General features: G+C 43.0%; 1 protein-coding gene across 2 annotated transcripts in view; it reads right to left on the bottom strand.

Moving 5' to 3' along the window:
• Window positions 1-25,666, bottom strand: part of Clint1 (clathrin interactor 1) — a 58,377-nt gene extending 32,711 nt beyond the window's left edge. For both annotated transcript variants that reach the window (XM_057775873.1, XM_057775875.1), the window contains exon 1: window positions 25,439-25,666. In XM_057775873.1, coding sequence (XP_057631856.1) covers window positions 25,439-25,479 — 41 coding nt within the window. In that variant the 5' untranslated portion in view covers window positions 25,480-25,666. The remainder of the gene's footprint in view (window positions 1-25,438) is intronic.
• Window positions 25,667-27,274: the final 1,608 nt, after the last annotated feature.

Below are 27,274 nucleotides of genomic sequence, written 5' to 3'. Positions count from 1 at the left end.
AAGTGCTGGGATTAAAGGCGTGTGCCACCATCGCCCGGCGTCAAACTCAATTTTTAAAAAATAATTAGCAGAAGCTGGGAGTATGGTTTGGTGGTACAGCACAAGGTCCTGGGTTCAATTTGCACTACCAAAACTAACCAATACCCAAAGTATTAGAAGTCTGAACTCTTAAAATATCAAAACCAATGTCCATATAATTACTCCATGTGGCATGCGGCTGAATAAGGGGTTTTAGAAATGCAATAAAACCTAGTTTCCTTTCCAAAGACATAAATTATACTATGAAATATCTGGATAGTCACTGGGTCTTACTGATTTGTGTGGAACTCTGCTCACTTCCTAGGAGGGGTGCTGCTTTTATGATTTAGGCAAACTTACAGAAAATCCATCGCCAAATAGCTTCTCTCATGACATGGCAGAGTTACTTTTTTCCACAGAGGCACCATGCCAGCTAAGACTGAAAGATCAAGCTTCTCATGGCTAGCAAAACAGAATAAATTACCCACAAGAAGTAGAATAAGAAGTAACTCCCATGTGGGTAAAATTCCAATCCTGAGAAATCCCTTCCCCAGAAAAAGTTCCCACAAAACTTTATGAATATGCACATGGAGAAAAAGACACCCCCCAAATCAAAAACCAAACCAAAGCTCCAAACACGATGCCAGTGAGCAGAGTGGGGTGAATAGAGATGGCCAATTTAAAATGTTTAATATTATCTGGACAATAAAAAAAACAGAGGAGAAAAAAAACAGTATCAAGTTTTGCCCCATTTTCTAGCAAGTGTTGGATGGCTGGACAGACATAACTGTGCTGGGAATCTTCCCAGCTCCCTGGTTCAGCAGTCACCTATCTACAGATGGACAGCTGTGCTCGCTGTTCTCACCTTCTGGCCAGAACATCTGGTCATCACCAGGACACTAGTCCCTACGGATGACAGTCACAACCCCGAACAATTTCTGTTTTCTGCTTTTTAAAACCTTGTATGTTTCTCAGCTACTTTAAAGACTTGAAACCATTTTATTTCCTCTGAAACAGCAGTCTAAACAGTTCTGGGAAAACTGTCACTGGGGACTGACGACGGGTGCGCCCTGAGAAGAGGGTTCTCTGGAGAGCTGGGCAACACCGGATGCAGAGAAATTCCCAACTGTACTGCTTCTGAGACCCGCCTAGCCTAATGGCCCACCCCAAAGGTGACAGCACTGTACATTCCTCACACTTGTGAGATGATATGTCTTTCCTTGAACATTGTGTTTGAATGTCCCCAAACCCACCTTACTATGACCGCTGTGAATACAAGTGCCTCTTCAAACTGTCAAATACACATCCACCTCACTCTTTTTTTCTCCTTAGGAATAACTTTCCCTTTAGTCCTAAGTTTTTATTTTGACAACTCTTTGGGAGCACACGATGGCTCTGTGGGTAAGGGGGCTTGCTGCCAAGCCTGACAACCAGAATTCAATCCTTGAACTCACATCTGGAAGAACAACCAAGTTCCGCACTGTCCCCTGGCATCCGAGTGTGCCATGGTGTGCTTGTGTACATGTGCACCCATGTACACACATAATAAAAGTAAAAAAAAAAAAATAACTCTTGGGCTAAGATTTCAGCCTTTTAACTTGTCTCAAGTTTCACCTATTTGTGGTGTTTTTAAAAATCTCAGTTGTTCCTGAGTGTCATTTTACTTTCCCTACTTGCTGGCTTTATGTACCTACCTTACTTTATACTGACACAAAGTTGCACACATGCAGACAGCCTCATGTTTTGATGCAGTTATACACCAGGTGGTGTAGGAGGTCCTTCTGTTTATGTGCTGCTTTCATTGGTTAATCAATAAAGAAACTGCTTGGCCTGATAGGGCTGAACTTAGGTAGGCGGAGAAGACAGAACTGAATTCTGGGAGGAAGAAAGCAGAGTCTGAGAGACGCCAGGTCAGACATGCTGAATCTTTCCCGGTAAGCCAAAACCTTGTGGTGATACACAGATTTATAGAAATGGGTTAAATCAAGATGTGAGAGTTAGCCAATAAGAGACTAGAGCTAATGGGCCAGGCAGTGATTTAATTAATACAATTTCTGTGTGGTTATTTCGGGTGTAAGCTAGCCGGGCGGCTGGAACAAAGGGACCCTCTCGTGCAACAACCAGGTAAGACTCTGCACCCCATCACTGTGGGCCTCAAAAGGCCTGTTCTGGGCGCACTGTGAGCAGTGACAATGCGATGACGCAGTCAGCAAACCTTTCTGTCTTTCTTTTCCTTTCCTGTATTGACTACTGTGCTGGGGACCAACCGAGGCCCTTTCTCATGCTGGGATGTACTCTGGTTCACACCACCAATGCCTCTTTCTCCAAGACACGATCTTACTGTGTAGTTTAGGCTTATCTGGAACTTGCTACATAGTCCAGGCTGACCCACGACCTGAGGCTAAGATTATTGGAATGTGCCACCATTACAAAGTGTCCCGAGCATCTTTGTAACAACAAACTCATCTCCTCTCAATTTCTTCCTCTTTTTCCAGCCTCTGCTAACCACTATTCCTGCTAGTTTCCACTTCTGCAGTCACCTTCTCTGTGTTTGACAGCAGAGGGATCTTTGTGTCTAGCCCATTTCCCCCATGTTCCCCAGTTTCATCTATGCTACTGCATAAGACAAGAATATCCCATGGTGGAAATGTGCATTGTCTTCATGTAGCTACCGAAGCACACAACTGATTTCATGTTTTGGCTGTTGTGAATGCTTCAATAAACATGAGAGCTCTGTGTATCTCGTCAACAGACTATTTCCTTTGGACATACACCTGCAAGTGGGGCTAGGGAGTCATATCGTTGGTTTGGTTTTTGTTTTTTTAAGGTATCTTAAAAATCTTTTGTGTATAGGTGTTTTGCCTGTATGTATATTTGTGCACCATGTGCATGCCTGGTGCCTAAGAAGGCCTGAAGAGGGTGTCAGATCCTCTGAATCTGAAGTGGAAGCTAGAAATTGAACTCTGGTCCTTTGGGAAGTGCAGCCATGCTCTAACCACTGAGCCATCTTTTCAGCCCATTTATGCCTAACTTTTGCTTTAAGTCTCCATACTATTCTCTGTAATGGCTGTGCTAGCTTACTTCACACTCACACCCAACCTTCTTTGCCCCAACTCTCTGCCATCTTAACCCCTGCTGTAACTGGGCTAATGTTATAGTACATGGGGTGTGCTAAAGGCATTTAACCTTTACTTTAATCCCTTCAAAATTCTTATATTTTAATTTCTTTTCTTTCGTTCCTTTTTTTCTTTTTCTTTTCTTTTTTCTTTTCATGATAGGGTTTCTCTGTGCAACAGCCCTAGCTGTCCAGGAACTAGCTCTTGTAGACCAAGCTGCCCTCAAACTCACAGAGAACCATCTGCCCCTGTCTCCCAAGTGCTGGGATTAGAGGTGTGCACCACCACCACCCAGTTACATTTTAATTTCTAATTACCACTTTAATCATTTTAGGCCAAACACCTTCCCCTTCACTTTGTGCTAATTGTATTTGGCACTGAACAGATAGGCAAGGAAGTACTCAATGGGATGGATAGATGAATGGATGGCCCCTCCACACGGCCTGACTCTGGACCAGCAGCGCTTCTCTGGGCTCTGCCCCCTCATGAAGAGATGTAATATTGCTCACAAATGCCAATTAAAGATGCATGTGATGTTTTCAAAAGAATTAACTTCATCAAATCCCAAGAGTAAAAATGATTATTTTTGTAAACCAGGGCTGTTTTTAAACAACAGAGTGATATTTTTCTTTGTATTATTTGACAAGGAGTAATATGAGCTCTGAGCTCATCAGAAGGCTGGGCAGGCTACATGCAGCAGCTGGAATGCTTACAGCCTACCTGTTCACTTCCGTATTAAGCAAACAGCTCTTCCCTTTGATCAGGAATAAGCCCTTTCAGTCTCCTTCTAACTTGTGGTGGTGGCCATGTTAACCTCAAGCACTGTCCTCTTGCTTCCGTGGGCACTCCTGTCCCAGCTAATAGCTTGAGCACTGCTGCTGGTCACTCCTCCCCTTCTCCACCAACAGTCCATATCCTCCAGGTCTTTCCCAGGCCTTCTACACTCCTCTACAACGCACCTCTCTACTTCTTTCGCCCACACAGCACTATCTTAGTTCAGTCACCTTTTTCCCACCTGGATTGCCAAAAGCCCTCTAACTAGTCTTTCTGTGTCTATTTACAAATTCCTACCACACTAGAGTCAAACTCTTGTTCATATACAAGTCCTACTTAAAGTTAGCAAAGGTAACCCTCCCCCTTTGCTTTCAACACAAAACCCAAGTCACTTGACATGAAGTAAGGTTCTTGTTGGATAACAATTTACCTCTCCAGTTTCAACACTAAGCAACCTGTAGGTTGCTTGCTTAGGTTTTCCTGGTTTTGTTTTTAAGTTCTTTGCTCTACTGCTAACCACATTAGCACTTGGTTTTACAAATGCCACTTCCTCCAAAAAACCTTCCTACAGTGCTTCAAACAGGTGGAGTCCATCTATCTATACCTGCCTTCTACAACTGATCTGAAACAAAAACAAGTGTCCTGCTTGTTTCTTTCCCCTGCCCTGACTATGACATAGTATTCTGCTTACTTAAACCCCTAGGTCCTAAAATAGGCTTGGTGACAGCAAATATCAAACCTTTACTGAATAGTCCCAAAACACCACCACCAACAACAAAATAGGTAAATAAATAAACAAGAGGCTGTGACAGGAGGACACAGCAGGAAACGAAGCAGATGAGGCAGAACCAAAGTTGACTAAACTCCCTCTTGGGGACAAAGTGTGCAAGCAGAAACAGCGAAGGCGGTGAGAGCCCCATCTGCAACACCACACACTGACACGAAAGCACAGAGCTTCTCAGTGAACCCAGGGGCTTAGAAAGAAACCTGCTTAGGCAGCTGGTTTAGAGTTTCTTTGGTTCCGACCAAAGTTCTGTCACCTGATACCAAGCCTACATGAGCTGGAAAAGTTCAAGGAAACCATACACAAAAATTTAGTTTGAACATCTCTTCAATTAGTCAAAATGTTAATAAGCTGAAAGACAGCAAAAGTTACTAGGGATCATGTCAAGTTCAGCTGCAGCCAGAACCACAAAAGACAGAAAGGGAAGAGTGTGCTCTAGCCCAGTGGTCCTCAACCTTCCTAATGCTGTGACCTTCTAGTACAGTTTCTCAAGTTGTGGTGACCCCAAAACTAAATTATTTTTGCTGCTACTTCCGAACTGTAATTTTGCTTCTGTTATTACTCTTATTGTAAATATTTGATATGCAGGATATCTGATATTTGACTCCTGTGAAAAGGTCATTCAACCCCAGAGGGATCTTACCCACAGGTTGAGAACAGCGTTCTAGGTCATCTGATGAAAAGTTGTTGACCAACTCTGATCTCCAGCCGTCTCTGGTTCTTCTTGGTTACTTGTATGCTTAAGTGCAGTCACATGAAGTTGGCTCGTAATGGAGACGCCAGCCCACTAAGCACACCCACGACAGCCAGCAGAAAACTGATGCTTTCTGGTTGGGCTTTTAAGGTCGCTGGGTTTTTGTTTGTTTTTGGTACCTTTTCTTTCTTTTTAATTCTTCTCTCATATATTACATCTCGACTGCAGTTTCCTCTCTCTCCCTCCCCTCCCAAGGTTGTTGTTTTTGTAGTTTGCTGTTAATTGTTGGGCATCAGCCAAGGGTGGGGTGTGGACTCCATACTTGCAAACTGACTAAGAAACTAAAGTATACCTGCAACCCTAAAACCAACAGTCACATGCTGTCCTGAACTCTTGTGGACATGTCTGTGCAAAGCAGTGTCCACCATACTGGTTCTCAGCAGTGGTCAAGGATAACACTGTGCCCTCGTTCACTCAGTACAGATGTCTGTTGTCTATTCAGTAACATGTTTCCACAATCCTGCTGCTTAAACAGCCCACAAAGGCAGTGCACAAGTGCTGTTCAGTGGTGCTCTAAGTCCAAGAGGGCTGGACAGTGCCTCATAGAGGTATGTGAGTTACAACGCTGTGTACAGGGGTTCAATGAGATAGATACAACATATAAAATTAAGGGTTGGGACTGGAGAGATGGCTCGGTGGATAAGAGCACTCTGCTCTTCCAAAGACCCAGGTTCAATTCCCAGTATCCATATGGCAGTTCACAACTAGCTGTAACTCCAGTCCCAGAAAATCAAACATCTTCACATAGACATACATATAGGCAAAACACAAATGCACATCAAACTATTTAAGAAAGTGTCTTACATCAGAAACACACTTTTGGAAGGTTATGGATCAAATGAAGCAAATGTTGTGGCTCAGGCTCACAGAACCTCTCTACCTTTTTCCCTAGGAGCAAGCACTTGGTTCTTGCTAACTTTGCTGATGATAACTTTACAAAACTGAACAAGGACTGACTGCTGTTTCTTATGCACTGGTGACTTAAGGTTCAATTTCTACCATCAAAAACAGGTAAATGGACACATAAAATCTGACTTGAGAAGTGAATGCATAAATGAAATTGAGTTGTATTGGACAGAGGTGGGCTGGAAGGTAAAGAAGTGAGATCAAGAGATTAAAAGACATCCACCCAAAGCACACAGAGGATGAATGCAGGAATGTCCTTGAACACCACCACATGGTAGGGGACGGTTATTGATGTTGCTTTTAAAAGATATCGTAAAACCAGGGGTCATTTGGGGCTTGGATAGAATTTGGTCTGTCACCTGAAATTACCTCAGTGGCAGGAGCTGTGTCTTAAAGAAACAACTGAAGAACAACATTAAAAACCTACAACTTAATGGGATACTCGAACATTTAGTTAAGCTTCCTCCCTCCTCATGCTGAGTGTTACATGAAGAGCCAGGCAACACCATGGACGCCATTTAACACATGAAGAAAAGTCTCCCATGTCTCTTTCTTTGCATGGAAGCTTGTTTACTAAAACCCTTCCATGCTGGAAATGTGTTCTCCGCACAATCTGTTCCCATGGAAGAAGTGCACAAAGCTGCCATTGCCTGTATAGTGATAAATACTCTTGGGTTCTCTCCAAAGCACAGAAAATCTGCAGCAAAGCACAGCATCCCTGGTTTCACTCTCTCCCCTATAAAACGGCTGTATTTGTTGTTCACTGTTTTTTTTTTTTTAAATAAACAAACCTGGTAGTTAAGAGTGCTTGCTGCTCTTCCAGAGACTATAGTTCAGTTCCCAGCATCTACATCAGGTGGCAAGACAGTTAGAAGGTGGTGACACCCACACGCAGGTGCTGTGGGGGTATACACAAGAACAGCCCTTACAGGCCCATATATATGAATATTTAGTCATTAGGGGACGGCATCACTTGAGAGGGATTAGGAGGTGTGGCCTTGTTGGAGGAAGTGTTCCACTAGGTGAAGATTTTGAAGTTTTAAAAGTTCAAGCCAGGCTCAGTCTCTCTCCACGCTGCCTGAAGATCAGGGCATAACTCTCAGTTACTTCTCCAGCACCATGTCTGCCTGCGTACTTCCATGCTCCCCAAGAAGATGATAATGGGCTAACCCTCTGAAACTGTAAACAACCCCCAGTTAAATGTTTTCTTTTACAAGAGTTGCTTTGGTCATGATGTCTCATCACAGCAACAGAACACTGACTAAGATGAGTGTTATGTGTATGTGTTTGTGCCTGTGTGTATACATACACTTAATGTAAAAATAATATAAATCTTTAACACAGAGAACAATAATAGAGTGGGTAGCGACTTATTTAATCCCTAAAGTCAAGTTTTGTTAGTATCCCTATTTTACAGAAGGTAAACTGAGGTACAAGGTTAAAGTCTCTCATTCATCACACAACCACTAAATGGGTGTTGAGTACCCAAGCTCAGGGAGTGCGGCCTTAGAGCCCGTGCTATTCAGTGTTGCCATAGCCATGACTTCAACAATCCTCCCCGATCAGTATACAACTCAGCACCAGGAGTAAGGGACATGCTTGGGGTCATTTCACTCCCTTGCTTTTCAAAATCCCTCAAGGGTAGCTTATAGTATGTAGGACAAATCCAGATTCCACACACAGGACTTACAAATCCCCGTAGGCATGACTCTTCCCTGTTCTGTCACATGCCGTCCCATTGTCTGCACGCACAGAACCCCTGCTTACTCCCTCCTCTTCATATACTCTTTATTTTTCAGTTTTACTGGAAGCACTGCATTCTCAGAAGGGAAAAGCCCTCATCATCACTCATTATCAGAGCCTCCTCATAACCCTTCTGAACATCTAGTGTTCCTTAGTATTTACTTTTATTTAAATGTGTATACACGAGCCTGCTTATCCATAATCCACATGTTTGCAGTACCCACGGTGGCCAGAAGATGGTGTTGGATCCCCCAGGACAGGCGTTACAGGTGTTTATGAGCCAACTGCTATCGGTGGCTGGGAACTGAGCCCAGATGTTCTTCCAGTCAAAAAAAAAAAAAAAAAAGGGGGGGGGGGCAAGTACTCTTAACCACTAGCCATCTCTCAAGCCCCAACTATTGTTTTCAGCCCTGTCTCTACCTAAACATTTTCACAACTTCAGTACCACAAGAGCTCCAGGTAAAAGATAATTATTCATTCAATAAACTATCCTGTGGTTTCCTGTATTCCCTGTTAAGACACTGTTCCTTTGGATGTGGGCATCTGCCACGAGACACATGCCTTTCATTAGAGTTATTCATCACGGATTACATAAGCATAAAGAACAAAGTTAAAAGACAGGCAGAGAGGGTAAAGGTACTTGTTGCTGAGCCTGACAACCAGAGTTTAATCCCTGGAACCAACATGGTAGAAGGAGAAAACTGAGTCCCACAAGCAAGTGTACGTACGTATGTACATACACACACACACACACACACACCAATAAAACAAAAAACAAAGTCATTTGTTTTTTTAAAGAAAAAATTTAAGGGATAGGCTCCATAACAAGATTTTTGTCTATCTAGAATATGCAAAGTCCTGAGTTTGGTTCATAGATACAACACACACATACATATACTTTTGCGTGCTCAGAAAATACATTTTATATTTACTCACCATGTAGCAATTATCTACCAAATGAGCAACATCTGTACCTCAAGCTCTTTCATTTAAGATTTTTATTTAATTGTAATGGGGGGTGGGGGTGGGGACCATGAACATCACAGTGCACATGTGCAGGCCAGAGGACAACTTCCCAGAGTTGGCGCTCTCCTCCCCTTCACACAGATTCTGGGGATTAAACTCAGGAAAGCTTGCACAACAAGCAGCTTTATCCACTGGGCCATCTTCCCAGCCCAGCTCTTTTATATTCTTTTTGTTTTTTATCTTCTTTCTTTCGTTCTTTCTTTTTTCTTTTTTAAGACAGGGTTTTCTCTGTGTAGCCCTGGCTGTCCTGGAACTTGCTCTTATAGACCAGACACACGCAGTTCCGACTGCTCTGCCTCCTAAATGCTGTGATTAAAGGCATGTGCCACCTCGCCTGGCAAGTTCCTCTTCTATTCTTAATGTTAATGTTGAAATTAAGAAACTGGGGCTAGGGAGATGGCTCCCTGAATAAAAAGTTTGTTGTCAATCATGGAGACCTGAACTTGAGGGTCCAGCACCCAAGCAAAAACTGGCATATGTGACTGTAACCCAACACTGAAGGGGTGGAGACAGGCAGATCTCAGGGGCTAACTGGCCAACCACTCTAGTGAAATGGCTAACTCTAGGTTCAGTGAAAGACCTTGTCTCAAAGGGGAGAAAAGGTGTGTAGGACAGAAATGAATGAGAAAGACAGCCTGATACCAAACTCTGCCCTCCAATAAATGAATAGCCACAAGCATACAACATATACACACAGGGAAAAAGTAAGAAACTGTATCTGTGCTGTGTACAGTGGTCCAGACCTATAATCCTAGCACTTGGGAGTCTGGAACAGGAACACTGCCAGTTCAAGTCCAGCCTGGGCTACAAAGTAAGAACTCATATTCTCCAGCCTCAGTCTCCTGAGTGCTGGCATACATAGATTTTTAATTGGTGGGAAAATGCTACTCAGAACACATAGCCAGTTCCTCTCCAACTTCATTCAAAATGATTACCTATTTCAAGTAAGCTGTGGTTTAGTCTGGAAGGAAAGCACAGCATCTGACCTTAGATATCTACAGATCCACCGTCAGTCAGCTCTTCCTTAGACAAACTTCAAAACAGTTACTTCACACTTGTAGTTGCTAAATGAAGCGCCAACAGTTAGCATTCTAATTAGAGCACCGCTGTCATAATTGACTCTTACTGAGCGATCAGTAAGGCTAAAGGAGGGGCAGTGTAACACGAGTGCTGAACACAGGTGTGCGGGGGACAGGAAGTGCTACTAGCAGGAATGCCGTCCCTGAGAGCGACTTATTGACATAATCAGAATAAATATGCTTTGATTGTTGTCTGTTCATATCTAATTGGTTTAAGGAAAGCAAACTGCATTGCTGGGGATAAAAAAAAAAGGAGAAAACAGATAGATAAATGTGTTCTTAACCTCCAAGTCTCTGCTATGCACTAGCTGTCTTCATACACGGCATTCGGTCATCTAACAACATGAAGCCAGACTGAGGATGGTGCTTAGCTGGTAGAGGGCTGCACATTACCAGCATTTTTTAAAAAGAGGGGCACGATTTAAGTAACCTCTTTTCATGTAGATCAGAATATGTGTCTACAGACACATGGGGTGGGGGTAGGGAATGACACATGTAAACACTGAGCAGTATGGAAAGGGGTTCAGGAACGCCCCGTCATAATTTCTAGAACTTTCATTTCAAAATACCAAGGTTTAAAAAGTCAGAGCGCTGGCTGCTAGACAGTGTCTTCTAGACATGACAGGCAAGCTGCAGCAACGAGATTAACAGTGTGGTTGCTAAAACAAGACCTGTATGGTGACAATAGCTGCTGACACAGCAATGTGGACCCGGAAGATTTCACAAGTCCTGACCTTAGATGAAGAAACACAGGCAATCAGTGTGCTGGGAGAGGGAGGGTTAGTTTTTTCCAAGGAAGGGGCCTCCTGGTAGGTTTTCCAAACCCAAGTGGTCAGTCTTAAACACATATACATATGATCAACACTAAATGGACTTAGGTTATTTTTACATATATACCTAAATGTATACATGCACACATCTGTGTCAGTCTGTCTAAAAATAATAATTATATAAAAGGTCATGTATTTAGAAGGGCATGGGAGGTGCTGGTGAGGAGAGGGGAAGGGGTGAAAATGATGCAAGCAAAATACCCAAACATGAAATTCTAGAAAAAAGAAAAAAGAGACAGGCTGAGATTTGGCTCAGTGGTTAAGAGTACATCTTGCTCTTGCAGAGGATTTGGATTCAGTTCCCAGCACTACATGGTGGCTCACAACCATCTGTAACTCCAGTTCCAAAGATTCTGACATCTTCTACAAGGCCCTGAGGGTTCAATAAACTCAAGTGCATGCACGCATATAATACATTTAAAAATTGAAGTTAAGCCGGGCGATGGTGGCGCACACCTTTAATCCCAGCACTCGGGAGGCAGAGGCAGGCGGATCTCTGTGAGTTCGAGACCAGCCTGGTCTACAAGAGCTAGTTCCAGGACAGGCTCCAAAGCCACAGAGAAACCCTGTCTCAAAAAACCCAAAAAAAAAAAAACAAAAAAAAAAAAACTGAAGTTAAATCAGGGGCAAGAGATATAGCCTTAGATGGTGGAGTGCTAGTCTAGCATGCACGAGGCCCTGGGTTCTCTCCACAGCACCACACATCTATCATTTCAGCAGTGGGAAGGTGGACACATTAGGTTCATATTAATTTTAGGATAGTCTGAGCTTTATGAGAAAATGCCCTTACTGCCCATGCTGCAATGTACTAGGCGCTACTAAACAGTTTAAAACGATCAGTGTATCTTACATGACCTATCTTAATAATGCTGTATGCACAGACTAGCTGCTTTTCAGTAAACTGATGCTTTGCTGTTTTTAAGAAAGGACAGTGTAGTATTATTCTCCTGGGGGAAATAGTCAAATAGTCAAGGTACTTTAAAAAAATGAACACAGCCCAAGAATTTTATTTGTATAAGATTGCAATTCTAGGGCTGGAGAGGTGGCACAGAGGTTAAGAGCACTGGCTGCTCTTCCAGAGGTCCTGAGTTCAATTCCCAGCAACCACGTGGTGGCTCACAACCATCTGTAATGAGATCCAGCACTGTGTCCTAGAAAGTGTATATATAATAAATAAATTAATTAAAAAAGAAGATTGCAATTCTAGTTGGAATTACAGCCATAATAATTACTAGTAAAACTGTTACATTTAAAATAGGTTAAAATGTTATAAAAAATCATATTTTACTTATTTATTAATTTATAAACAGGGTCTCACTATATAGCTCTGGCTGACCTAGAACTCATTGGCCTCAAACTCAGAGACCCTGACTCTGCCTCCAAAGTGCTGGTAATAAAGGTTTGGGTCACCATGCTTGGATAAATAAATTTTAAATTCCTATGAAATAAAACTAACCTGAAAAAAATACTGTCATTATGTAACTTTAAAACCTGTGGGTCATAATTTTAAAAAGTTACAAATCTGCTGTGGGAGTGGTTTATATGTGGAGGCCAGAGGACAACTTGCAGAAGTTGTTTCTCTCCTATTACTATGCAAATTCTGGAAACTGAACTTAGATTATTAGGCTTAGTGACAAGTGCCTCTGAGCCACCTTGATGACCCTGTGTTATAACTTTTAAGGTTATCTCAATGACAAAATTTAAACAAACAAACAAAAAAACCCAGAAGAACAATCTACTCAGAACACAATGATAAAATCTAACACATCAGTTCATTTAATCCTTTAACAGATTCACAGGCAAACTATACCAATTTCACACAGAAGTAGCTGTCTGGCTGGGTGGTGGTGGCGCATGCCTTTAATCCTAGCACTCAGGAGACAGAGGTAGGTGGATCTCTGTGACTTCACAAGAGCTAGTTCCAGGACAGGTACCAAAGCTACAGAGAACCCTTGTCTCAAAAAACCAAAATAAATAAATCAAAAACAAAAAAACCAAACAAACCCCCTCCCCCCTCAAAAAAAAACCAAACAAACCAAAAACCAAAACCAACAAAAAAAGCTGTCTCCCCTTTCAATGATCTCAACCATAAAAAATAAAATAAAATAAAACTTCAAAGAAATCTGATCAGCTGTCACACTCATGACTGGCTTTTTAGGTGATATCATACCTTACCTAAAATATTTGAGGATTTTATCAAATATACTATCTTACTCTAAGAATGAAAAAAAAAACCTAAACAACCTGGATTAGTAAGCTTTCCAAGGAAAACCATATAACAGAATGGTTAAACATCCAGCAGTCAGGAGGCAGGAAATTCTCTTTGTGGACTTTGATTCTATCACTTATAAACTGGCCAATTAGTTTCAGATACAGCACCAACTATCCACACTAAATTGTCTGTCTATGACTCTCATACACTTCCAACAGAAGGACAACAGGACATACATACTTCAATAGGGGAATATCCATGATACCACATTTGTGAACACAAACAGTCTTGTATAGCTCAGGCTAGCCACAACTTGCTAGTCTGCCAAGGCTGACCTGATCTACCTTCCAAGTGCTAGGATGACAGATGTGTGTCACTGCACCCAGCCTCTTTTTTCACTTTTACCTGTGATTAAACTCACATATGTTACCAAATCCTCAAGATTAGGCTTGGCTTTGTGACATAAAGGCTAACAAGGTAAAATAACAAAAATATTATATTTCAAATTATTGACTTTGGACTATTTAGTGAGGGCAAAAGAGGACTTCCTGTCTTTCCTAACAAGTGTTTACTGCTATTGAAAGAGGCTTAGAGCCACCTGGGTGCAGTTTATCACCAGTGAGAAGTGTCATCTGCCTTGTGACTTCAATTCTGACTCCATGTTTGGTAGCTCATTTGAATTTCTTTCAGCAGTCACGTTTGAACACAAGGATCTTCATCAGGTTTTGGCTCCGCCTGGTTCTTCTGGGAGTCTGGCTTTGTGTTGTACTTGAAGTATCCAAACTGGAAGAACATCTCCTGTAGTATTGTTTCTTTTTCACATGCAACTTCACAGAATTATAGACTCCATTAGAACCTTAAGGTCTGGCTTCATGTTGCCCAGGACTCTGTGGAGCTCTTTAGAAACTGAGTAAGACTTTTCAAAGTCTGCAGAATACTTGTAAGCTCTCAACAGTGTATCCAGTTACTACGTAACATTTAAATATTTGGAATGGATTAGAAAATCACAGTATCTAGACATGAAAATACAAGTCTAAGATGCTATTTCCAAGTGGTTCATTTGGAACACAAGAAATATTAGGAAAAATAGATAGTAATCAAACCAGTATGGGAATATCAAAGTGACCATCGTACAAAAACCAAAGGGCTGGGAAACTAAAGAGCTTTGGAAGCTATTTACAGATGATGAGTGGTTCTGCATCGAGAAAATTCCCATAAATGGGACAACATTCTTTAAGACTGATGTCAGAAATGCCTTCATGACAATAGTGAAGGTTTCCTATCTCACATATGAAAACGTCTGTCTTTCCCTCCATTTGGGGTCAGCTAATAGAAAGATGGTATGTGGGATACTGCAGAAAAGGGTAACTGCCAAGTTTGGTTCTGAATCTTAAGTAGTAAATATATTTTCCAGGTAAGTCTCAATTTGCAAAAGTTATACACTAGTAACTCAACTTTGGGATAATGAATGATACAAGTTTGTCAGGTGATTCTTTAGGAAGACTAGCAAAGACTGCAGATATATGTCCTAAAGGCAGATGGCTGTGATTTTAGCTTAGACTACTTTCCAGGTCTGTTACCTTAGAAATGCACCCAGACTTATGTAGCTCATTTTCTTATTAGAATATTAAAACTGTGGGAGCAGGGAGGTAGGGGTGGGATGGTCAAAATGGTACTTTTAATAAGATTTATTTTAAAAGATTAAAAAGAATCTGTGTGCCTGAAGTTGACAGAGGCTAGAAGAGAGTGTCTGATCCCCTAAAACTGGAATTGCAGATGTTGACCCGCCACGTAGGTGCTGGGAATGGACTCAGGTCCTTTGCAAGAGCAAGTACTCTTAACTGCAGAGGCATCTCTTCAGGTTCCCACAAAAATATTCTTAAAAAGGAAGGAAGGAAGGAAGGAAGGAAGGAAGGAAGGAAGGAAGGAAGGAAGGAAGGAAGGAAGGAAGGAAGGAAGGAAGGGGGAGGGAGGGAGGGAGGGAAGGAGGGAAGGAGGGAAGGAGGGAAGGAGGGAAGGAGAGAAGGAGGGAAGGAGGGAAGGAGAGGAGAAGAGAAGGAGGGAAGGAGGGAAGGAGAGGAGAAGAGAAGAGAGGAGAAGAGAGGAGAGGAAAGGAAAAACTTGAACATTGACGTCACTTACTTGGTACATAATGACCTTTATTACTAGAAATGTCCTGATTTAAAGGACAGTCTAGCAAATATCAAGTTAGCAAGTTTAGCAAATTCATTCAAAAACATTTATTAAGTGTCCACTGCACATCATGAAGTTCTAGCATTTGGGCAATAAAGAGAGCAGGAACTAAAATAGACAACTACACACAAACAGAAGAAGGCAGGCACAGGGATGCTGTTTGCGTGCAGGTTATGAAATACAGAAGCCCAGGGCAGCAATGAGACACGAGGTCAGAGGGAGAGAGGTGAGATGAGGAGCCACTGAAGAATTCCGACTGAAGAATTCCGAGCAGAACTAGCTGGTATTTTTGCTTTTAAGATATGTCTATGCACCCCTCACGGTCCTGAGTTCCTTGCTCGTGCTCTTTCTCCTTCTGCTCCTGATTTGGACCTTGAGATTTCAGTCCGGTGCTCCAATGTGGGTCTCTGTCTCTGTCTCCTTTCATTGCCTGATGAAGGTTAATATTCAGGAGGATGCCTATATGTTTTTCTTTGGGTTCACCTTCTTATTTAGCTTTTCTAGGACCACGAATTATAGGCTCAGTGTCCTTTATTTATGGCTAGAAACCAAATATGAGCGAGGGGTGCACCCACACACTGAGGCAATGGGGATGTTCTATTGGGAACTCACCAAGGCCAGCTGGCCTGGGTCTGAAAAAGCATGGGATAAAACCGGACTCGCTGAACATAGCGGACAATGAGGATGACTGAGAACTCAAGAACAATGGCAATGGGTTTTTGATCCTACTGCACGTACTGGCTTTGTGGGAGCCTGGGCAGTTTGGATGCTCACCTTACAGACCTGGATGGAGGTGGGTGGTCTTTGGACTTCCCACAGGGCAGGGAAGGAACCCTGATCGCTCTTAGGGCTGACGAGGGAGGGGGACTTGATTGAGGATGGGGGGAAATGGGAGGCGGTGGCGGGGAGGAGGTAGAAATCTTTAATAAATAAATAAATTTAAATAAAAAAAAGATATGTCTATGTGACGTAGTACAGACATCCAGGAATCTGTGATCCTCCAGCCTTAGGCTCCTTAGCTCAGGGTCACAGGAGCGTTGCACCATGTGCAGCGCTGAGTGTCCTGCCGCTCTAAGGAGGGCCCTATAAACTCTATGTTTATTACTGTATGTGTGCAGGATGTATGTGAGAGTACACACCACAGTACATGTGTGGAGATCAAAGCACAGCGTTTTGGGGTCAGTTCTTGCTTTCCACCTTCACGTGGGTTTCACAGATCAAACTCAGGGCTCCAGACTTGTATAGCAAATGCCTTTACTAACTCAAATCACTAAACCATCACACCAGCCCCGTTACAAACTTTTATTTGCCTTCGTGATAAATGAGCTACCTGCCAAAAGTCCATGCAGCACCAACTATAACCATGAGCCAAACATGCCAAACAAAAAATATGAAATGCAAGTAGCACATGACTTTGTCTAAACAACTTCATGTCACCTAAAAAAGACAAATATGGATGGTAGCAGAAAGCTGAGGTAGGAGGAACATAACATAACCATGGTGAAGCTAGCCTGGATATCTATCAAGGCCCTGGTTAAAAAGAAAAAAAAATCAAAGACAATAACGAATCTGAGAAAAACTACAGAAGACACCAGCTAGCCTGATACATTATTTTTCAGATTTGCTAAAAATGCATGAAATGTCAAGAAAAATAAAATTAAACTGAATGTGGCTGGGCATGGTGAGACAAGCCTTTAATCCCAGCACTTGGGAGGCAGATCTCTGAGTTCCAGGACAGCCAGGGCTATGTAGAGAGATTCTGTCTCAAAAAATAAAACAAAACCATAATAAACCCTGAGCTTACGATGCACATTTCCACCAGGAAAATATAGAGCTCTGTGGATAGGAGATGAGTGAAGTGCTACGAAAGTGCGTGCGCAGGCTGAGCAACCAAAGTCAGTGCGTGCACATCGTCAAACAGCCAACCTCGCACGCACAGAGCCCTGAGTTCAATCCCTAACCCTGCACTGTTCAGGTGTGATGGCATTCACATCATCCCAGTAGTTAGGAGGTGGAACCAAGATGACCACAAGTTCAAGGGAGCTCAGGGTCAGTGCGGGCTACAAAAGACTGTCTTAAAGAAAACACTGTAGTTGGGTGTACTGGTTCATGCCTTCAATCCTAACATGGGGGGGAGGGGGGGGAAGCAAAGCAAAAGAAGCTGATCTCTCCAAGTTCACCACACAGAGCTCCAGGCCAGGCAGGGCCACATAGTGAGACCTTGTTGTGTTTGTTTTTTAAAAAGGAAAAGCAAGATTACAAAAAGATTATTTATATTCAAATTATACACAGCATTTAAATGTTCTCCTACACTAAAAAATTAACAAAAATCCATGTCAAAAGATATTCTAAAATAATTAGTTATTAGATTTTGAAGTGAAAAACAAAACCTATTGTTATTGTCAGACTCTAAGAACCGTTTGTACTTAACAAATCATTAGTCTAATCTACTCAAAAGCAGCTATATTTGGGATCCAGCATGGGAATGTGCTCTATTACTTTACTTGTACTCACTCAACTTTCAGAAAAGCCCCAGTGAGTTTTAAAAGACTTTATTATGGAGCTAGGAAGCCCTTTCTCTACTCATTCACCATCAAGCGATCATGTACTGGCGGTGGAGAAAAGCCTCAAAACTACTTATAGCTCTTGCAAAGAATCACAGTTGGTTCCCAGCATCCCATCAGGTCACAAACACCTGTAATTTTAGTTCAAGGAACCCAATGCCCTATGACCTCTAAGTGCCCATAAGTTCACGTGGACACCAGATTCAGATAAATAAAAATTAAATCTTTAAAAGAAAGAAACTGTGTATTTGTTATCACGTATTTGAGTGATATCTTACGGTCCAGTTTAAGGATGAAATGCTGGCTTCCACTGGCATTCATAAAATCTTTTCATGTTTTAGATACAATGTTTTACAGTGGCAATATTTTTAAAATCTCAGAGAAATACAAAACAAGCTAAACGGCACCGTGGAAGTGGCAGGTGGAAACTGCAATATGTCTTTCCAAACACTTCAGTCCTCAATATGTCTTTTGAAAGAATATTCTGCAGTACGCTTCACAATATTCAAGTAAAAGCATTCATGAGTTGGTAAAAATAACACAGCGTATGCACTGCAGCGTTTAAGACAAAAGACTGAGCATGGAGGCCCACACCTATAACACCAGCACTCAGGATGGAGGGAAGCTGAGGCAAAAAGAATGAGAGTTAAAGGTCACCCTGTAGGACACAGCAAGTCCTTGTCTAGTGAGAACTTCTTAGGAATAAAAATAAAAATAAAACCCAAACAACAAAGAGTGCCCACTGAGGGGCTGGGAGATGGCTAGTGGTTAAGAGCATTCGCTGCTCTTGCAGAGGACCCGATTTGGTTCCCAGCATCCACATGGCAGTTCACAACAGTCTGTAAGTCCAGTTCTAGAGAATCTGCCTCCTCCTTCTGGCCTCCACAGGAACTGTATATGAGCAGTGCACACACATATATGCAAACACTCATACACATAAGATAAGAAGAAACACATCTTTCTAAAAAGCCCACTGTAAACAATGAGCTCATCATTAGGACACAGATCTACACACTAGTAAATAATCTACTGTATCTTTATTCTCTCACTGTACTCAATTTCCTCAGTGCTACTGACTACTATCACAAAACAGAAACAACAGATTTTCCAAGAAGGTACTAGCTATCAAGGTATTTTTAAAAGGTTTCATATGTAAAACTCATGAGCCTATAAAACATGCAAGCGTGTCTTAGATTACAGTTGGGAAGTCATAGGCACTGCTCTAACACCCACAGCTACAGCTACTGTTTCTCATTAGTGGCCCCGAGTTTCAATCCATGTTTTACCTTTGATCCACTAGTGGTGTCCAGATTCAGTAAGCACTAACTAGAGACAGCGGAATGTGGTGGGAAGCGTCTTTGGCTAGCAAAGATCAATGAAGTAGGCAAACCAAAGAAAGCTCAAAGGAAGTGACAAGAGCACGTAGTCCTAGAAAGTTAAATCACATGTAACTGGGACTAAAAGGCAGTAACTCTACACAAGAATCAGCAGAAGTCAGAAAAATGAACTTCTAAGCCAGGTGGTGGTGACACATGCCTTTCAGCACTTGGGAGGCAGAGGCAGGTGGATGGATCTCTGCAAGTTTGGGGCCAGACTGGTCTACAGAGTGAGTTCTGGGACAGGCTTCAAAACTACAGAGAAACCCTGTCTCAAAAAACAAAACAAAACAAACAAACAAAAACCAAACTTCTAAACTAGGAAGGAAGCTGTCTTGCTTCCTCAAACTGGAGCTTAAATTTAACAAGATGTCATAATTGTCATATCTTTAGGTAATACAGTGGACGATGAGGGAAGAATTTGCAAAATCCAGACTGAGGAGAAATACAAATAACCCAGGCTCTCCAATAAACAAACAAGTAGGGAGACATTTAGGACTAAAAGATGGAGTTTGACTTGCAGGATAAGAGAATCAAGGGAAGATTGGTATGTCTGGCAGTATTACAGGCGAAGCAAGGAAAACTAACAAATATATCTTCCAATCAGAACATTGGAAACAAATGACAGGGCTGGGGTGGGGCTCAGAGGTTAAAAATGCTGGCTCTGTGGAGGACCAGGGTTTGGTCTCCAGCACCTGCATGGTAAGGCTCATGACTGACTAGAATTCCAGCTGCAGGGATCCAACATCCTCTTCTGGTCTTCATGGGTAATGCACTCACATATACACCCCCCACTCCACATGCATACACAATTAAAAACAAAATGGCTAGGTATGGTGGCAAATTCCAAGCCAGTCAAGGCTATATAACCAGACTTTGTCTCAAAAAACAAAACAAACAAACAAACAAACAAAAACCCAAACTAAACAAGGAAATAAAAAAAGGATCATGAAGAAATTAAGAAATACAGGACCAGACATTTGATACCAAGGAATCACTGAGGATGACAACGGTATTGTGGTCATGACTGAAATCAATGACTCCTAGCTGACTACAGGGACTCACACCTTAATCCCAGCACCTGGGCACTCAATCAGGAAGGCTGCTCCAGGCTAGAGGCCAGTCTGAGCTGCACAGGGAGTTCTAGGTCAGCCAGCGCCACTGGCAAGACCCTGTCTCAAACCAACACACACACACACACCACCCACACAAATAAATAAGATAATGCCTCACCTTTTAGGAACTGATTCATTTACAGAATAGACAAACTGATATGGTATCTGGGATTTGCTCCAAAATGCCACCCTAGGCTACACAAAGACTGTGTTCCACCTAGTTGCCCCCAGAAGAAAGCAGGCATACATGAATATAGGCAGCATAAAGAACATTTAAAATCTTCTAGAAGCTGGGTGGTTGTGGGACACGCCTTTAATCCCAGCACTCGGGAGGCAGAGGCAGGTGGATCTCTACGAGTTCGAGGCCAGCCTGGTCTACAGATCAAGTTCCAGGACAGGCTCCAAGGCTACACAGAGAAATTCTGTCTCAAAAAAAAACAAAAGCAAATAAAAGTCTTCTAGAAGCTTTACCTACTTTCATATCTAGATCTTTGATGCTGGCACTTATTTTCAGTTTTTATCACACCAAATTTCAAATACAGCTTCCTAAATACTAAGCTCTTTACCAACTAAGCTGCATCTCCAGCCCCACTTTTCTTTTTCTTAAAGAAATTATTAAATGTCATAAAGGAGTATGAAAAATAATATAGAAGTATACACACACAACTGTGAAGCCATGTTGCATAAAGTAGGAATATGACTAGTTAGAGTTGCTTACAACGAAGATGGCAAGTACCTTTAGTGGCCATATCGGGAAACACATAAAAGCTACCTGTAAACTAAAACTGAAGTGCACACCAAAAGGTATGGGCAGGTCAAGGCTGTTAGGAGGCACCCTGGGAGCAGTACTGAACTCACTAACTTAAGCTCCTGAAAATTACCCAACGAAATGCTGGCAGGAGGGAAACTACCTCATCTTTCTCTGGAGTTTCATTCTCAATACCTACTTGTGTCCTGTTACCAGGAGAAAAGAAGGATAATTAATTCATTGTCTCGGTGGCAACAATTCTCAACAACTGGTTCAGAGCAGTTGTTCTCGGAAGATCAGAGCTGACAAGCACCTTCTCATCTTTGATGCCAAGTTCCAAGAACTGAATAAAGGCTTACTGGCAAGATGGAGATAAACAAGAGGGGTGGGGGGGGGGATGAAAGAAAAGCAAAGGAAGAGTCTTCCCATTGCAGTGGACTGCAGCAAAGTGCCCTGCCAAGTATGGGCCACACTGCACGAGTTCCACAGGCCTGATCTAAGACAACGAATGCACGCTCTGTTCAAACAACTGAAGAGCTAAGTTTCCGCATGGAGTCAGACTCCAACAGCAGTGCACACAGCTCTATCACATTAGCTAAACACCCAGGAACTAAAAACAAGCAATGTATGGCAAGGAAAATAACTAAAGGGGATCTATAATTGAGAGACCAACTTAAAACGAACTATCCACCGCAGATGCCTTGACCTTAAACAGCCAGAGCTGTTTAAACAACTGTGTTAAGAAAGGGCTGCTGGTGGAATACACGGCTCCCTGTAAGGAAAGAGAAGGGCTGGCTGGCTTGCAGAGCCAGCAGCAGCTTCTCCGGACCAGACCATGCATGTCACTTTTACCACATTCCCCAAATTTCCAGAGAAAAAGGCTACAGAGCTACAGAACTTCCCATTCATACCTTGTGTGGGATTACAGATTATAAATGTATTCAGTTTATTACAGTTTTGAATTCGGGTCAGAGATAACAACGCCTAGCTAGCTGCAGCTGGAAGTTTCCTCACTTATCCTTTCCTGCCACAGTTGGCCTTGAGAGCAACTAGACAAGACAGGGGAAATGGGTGCCCTCAGCACTGGCTGGCCTATGGGGCCTTCTTTGCTTTCCGGATGTTTTATAATGTTCTGCTCTAGACCTATTTCATACCACCCGGAGGGCTAACCACAGAGGGCACTATACCCTGACTTCGCAGAAGGAGGCTTCATGCTACCAAGAGTTCGTGTTTGAAGCCCCTCCTTACCTTTGAGTACTGCCTCGGCACAGACCCCAAGGGCTGCTCTGGGGAACGGAAACATTCAGAAAAAAATATATCTATCTTGTTGAAATAAGTCATATTTGCTAGTGGGTATACACTAAAAGTATTAAGTTTTCCTGAGTCATGAGCTGTACTTATTGATTGCTTCAAACATCTAAATGTAACATTTATTGGTCATCTTTTTTGGCTATACTTTGAAGTACCCAGGACTTTCACATATCAGGTAAGCACTCTACCAGTGAGCAATATATCCCTCATTCTCACTCCCTTCCTAAACCCGGGACAGAGTCTCCCTTAGCCCAGCAGTCCTCCAAGGGGCTGTGTAGCAGAGAATGACCCTGAACTCCTGATCTTGTTTCTACTGCCAAAGTGTTGGGATTGCGGGTATGTGCCGCCATCCATAGCTTTTAGGGAAATTCACTCACTGGCCCCAGTACTGGGACTGAACCAGGCAAGAGCTCCATCACTGAGTTATAGCCTCAACCTTTGATTGCCATTAAATTTAAAAAAAAAAGTTGTTAGCTCTGTGTGTGTTTGTGTGTCAGTGTGTGGGGGGGCAGTCATGACGGCCGAGGCTTCATATTACTTGGAACTGGAGTTTCAGGTGGTTGTAAGCTGCCTGATATAGGCGCTGGGAAATTATATTCTGATCCTCCAGAAGTGCAATACATACTCGTAATAGACGAGTCATCTTTTCAGGCCTCTTTAATTGCCATTAAAATAATGATAATGACAACAATAATGATAATAATGATAATAATAATAATAAACACTCTTTTCAAACTAAATTGTCTCTGGAGGACCATGATTTTCCAAAACTTGGTTGCTTATGTGAAATACTAGCTTTATTGTTTCCTTGATGGGAATTTATCTCATCAAGTACCCAATAAATCTGAAGTCACACCTAGCCCGTGGCCACCATTTTACAAATAAGAAATTCAAAGTTGGAGTCATTCTGCCTTAAACTACAAACATGGCTGCTAGAGGCAGAACCTGAACTCTTTATTCCTATCAAAGTCTGACAGTCTGGCAACAGAACGGCCATTATTAGTCACCTGGCCATTTCCTGCTCATAATCTCATCCCTCTACCAAACCAATCAGCAATTCCACGGATGCGATCCCCGCCCCATCATGGTTTTCTAAGCATACAGTATAAGAGTACTATACAATGGGTCTGTACAAGGCTTATATTTTAAAGAATTTTTTTTTCCTGCCAGATAAAGACAAAAATCAAATGCTGAGCACTCATCAGTAAAACTGCCTCCTGTTTTAGCCTCAGTGTGTCAGGTGCACACAAAACTTTGGAAAAGTTCTTGGCGGCAACATTCTTACACATCCTTGAGTAAGCTGGTTCAAGGCTGGGCTCCACACCGGGCAGAAACAAGAAAGGAGGCATGTTTCACTGTCCCTGCAGACTCTGCAGTAGCACACATTTGGTGGGGGTGGGTGGCGAGTTTCTTAGTTTTCTTCAGCTACCCTCTGACTTAGAAGCAGAGGTAGGGTAGTTTTCTAGAGACTTCTTACAATTTCTAAACTACGTTGGTATTCTACTTCTTATATGATACCCTGAAAATACCCAAGGATTCGGAAAAAAAATGATTTTTCTCTTTGGTTAAACCAAAACAGAGTTTACAAAGAGTGGAATGGCCCCATATAAATTTCTGAAAACTTAATGGAAAAATGAACGATAAAACCACTAAAGGAAAATCTTTTCAGACTTGCAGCTTCTCTGTGTGGTTTATCTCACTTCAAAGTCGCAAAAGTGTGCTCTTTCAGAAGCGCGCTGACATGAACACGATTTGTTATTAAGACTCCTATGAAATGGAAGCCCTCGGCTCTTCATTTTCACAGCTTAACAGGGCCCTAACTATCTTCATTCTGAACCAGGGAAGACAGGAGTACAACAAGGTTGTGATAAGAACCCAACTCTTTCAGATCTGAAAACAGTACTCTTTAAGCACTGGATCAACTTCTTAGGGCACGAGGCAAAATTTGCACTGTCAAACTCTGGTTCCATCTGAAGCATTATCCAAGTCGCTGCAAAATACGCTGCTTTCTGGAGTCAAGAAGAGCTTCTTCACTTCCTGGTTTTCAGTTAGGAGGGTGGCTCAAACCAACTGTTTTCTTACCACACTATTGCATAATCGCAAAAACCCAAAAGGAAGAGGACTGGTTAAATATTTTAAACTTTTATTTCCTGGTGACCTAGAAGACCTGTTAAATTCGATATGCTCAACCTAAGGGTTAAGGGTTCCTCAGTATACTAAGGTCACTGGAGTTATTTCGGTCTGAAAGGCGTTAAAAGCAGGTCAACAGGATACACAAACTTGGTTGTTCTTTTTTTTTTTCCTTCCTTTAGAGAAATTCTTATTGCAATGATGTCTTAATGAAAACGAATGGAACAAGCGAAAAGTTGTCTGGTCATCTGCTTTCACTCAGGGTGAGAAACCAGAAGGGCGAGTCTCCAGCAACTCCAGCCTGGCCACAATGACCACTTGTTACACCTCCCACCCACTGCACTGCAGGTTCACTAGAAATTAAAAGGACTCCAACAAGCTAAAGGGCATACCCGGCCAGGCCTAAAGTGTCTCCGGGTTATACCCCGAGGGGGACGGTGGGCGGGTGCACTGCGTCCCCTCGCCCCCAAGCCCGGCCTGGTGTCCAGGAGGCCAAACTCCAGCCAGGCTGGGTACGATCAAAGCAGCCGCCTGCCAGGCGAGGGGTAGGGGCGCGGTGAGGACGTCCCGGGGAGCAGGGATGCGAACGGGGGAAGGGGGTTCTGCACCACCGGAGGCTCAGGGACCGAGGCCCAGGCCCGCAGTGGCCGCCGCCATCACCAGGCCGCGGGGCGGGGGGGCGTGCCGCGCGCCGGACCACCGTGCGCACGCTCCCCGCCCCCGGCGCGGCCCCGGCCGCAACTGCCCCCCGATACTTACGCTTTGTCCACCAGCTCCCGCACTTTCCACATGTTCAGCATCGCGCCCCGCGCGGCCCGGCCCGCTGCCGCCGTACCCCACGAACCCCGGGACGCCTCCGCGCCGGGGCTGTTCCAGGCCCGGGTCGCCGCCGCCACCCACCGCCGCGAACTCTCCCTCGCCGGAGCTCCTTCTCCCGGCCACAGCCACGGCGCCTCCGGTGACACGTCGAGACGCGGCCGCACCGGCGCTGCGTGGGGCGGAAGTGGCCGGCTTTCCGCCCGCGCCGCGCGCCGCACGCCGGGAATTGTAGTCTGCGTCCTGCGCTCTTGAAGCGCTGGCGACTAAGGTCGCCGCGGTTTGGGGACTTCGGACCGAACCTCCAGGTGATTACCATCCCAGTGACGGTTGCAAGACTTCTGCTCACCTTCTTCAGATGCACAGAGTGGCTGCTAAGCTTGATTATATGGGTGTGATTGGCGTGCGTGTTCTTCCTTTACGCACGTGTCTCTGCGCTTACTTCCAAACATCTAGGTATCTATACATCACTAAGCCTGGAGCTTCCAGCTCTGATTAGTTAAGAGTTTTTTGCTAAATCCTTTCTCATTCTAATTCTATGATACAATGATTTTATATGTAAACAGTTACTTGGTAACTTCGTTGGATACATTGTTACAAGCCTTAAAAACCCAGCTCACTATCGTTGGGAAACCAGAAAGCCAGCACTAAATACCGATATGTATTTATGTGATACACCCAAGAACTTTGTAGTTTTAATTTCTAAAAGCACACATACACTCTGCTCTCTGAGATCTGCTAAAATAGTTGTCACTGATCACGTTTCCACTTATTTATGTCAGTCAAAGCAGCTGAGAAAACTTGACATAACCTTAAGTTTTATTTTAGCCAGAGTTACACAATAAGACCTTGTTTTTTCTCAAGAAAAAACCCTACGACTTAGCAAAAGAGCAGTGGATAAATATGTTACAGGATTCTCTGAGTAAGTAAACACATCTGAGCTATGTTCGAGTCCAAGCCTGAGCTTGAATAAATAAAGACTCTTTGCTTTTGTATATGGAAAAAAGACCTTGTTTTTAAAATTATAACTTTAAAAATTAATTAAATATTTATAAAAATATTTAAACATTAGATAAAATTATGATTCTTATTTTTTACTTTTAAAAACTCTGCCACTTTTGCTGAGCTTCTTCAGGATGGCACAAGTGAAGACTGCAGCTGGGGCTCCAGTTCCCTGGAAGCTTAAAGGTCCTTGGAGGAGGGACATAACAATCAAAAACCACTTAATTAGAGAGAAGAAATGCTTGTTGAAATAAAGAACAATGTTACAGACAATGGTGTCAGAGAAAATAACATTAGAAAATATTTAGGGCTCTTTGAGGAGATGGAATGTAAAACTGGACCAATACAAAGGAACTGGCTGTAAGAAGATCAAGAGAAGAACTATTGTGTGTGGGGGGGGACATGCCTGCGCGCGCACGCTTGCACACACACACACACACACACACAAACCCTTAACATTCACAATGAAGGGGGATGGAGGGGGAAATGGTGGCTGTCAGTAGCAATGGTCCCAGGCCCTCCAATTCCAGATCCGTCAGCCCAGACCGCTGTTCAGTCTGCATTTACTTGGTCATTGGAAGCAGCTCTGAAAGTGCTCCAGCAAGGCCCTGAAAAAGAGCAAACTAAACCGAGAAGTACAGAGAGCAGAAATCAAGCTACAGCTGGCTCACATATTCCATAAGACAGGGCGCTGGAGATCACACTAAATAAGTTGGAAGCGTTAGGTTGGGAAGAGAGGCAGACAGACAGGTACAGAGGCAATCTTTCTTCTTTTTT

This window comes from Chionomys nivalis, chromosome 7 (assembly GCF_950005125.1).
Source record: "Chionomys nivalis chromosome 7, mChiNiv1.1, whole genome shotgun sequence".
NCBI lineage: Eukaryota > Metazoa > Chordata > Mammalia > Rodentia > Cricetidae > Chionomys > Chionomys nivalis.
The sequence above is the reverse complement of the archived record's forward strand: the minus strand, read 5'-3'. Positions and strand labels throughout refer to the sequence as shown.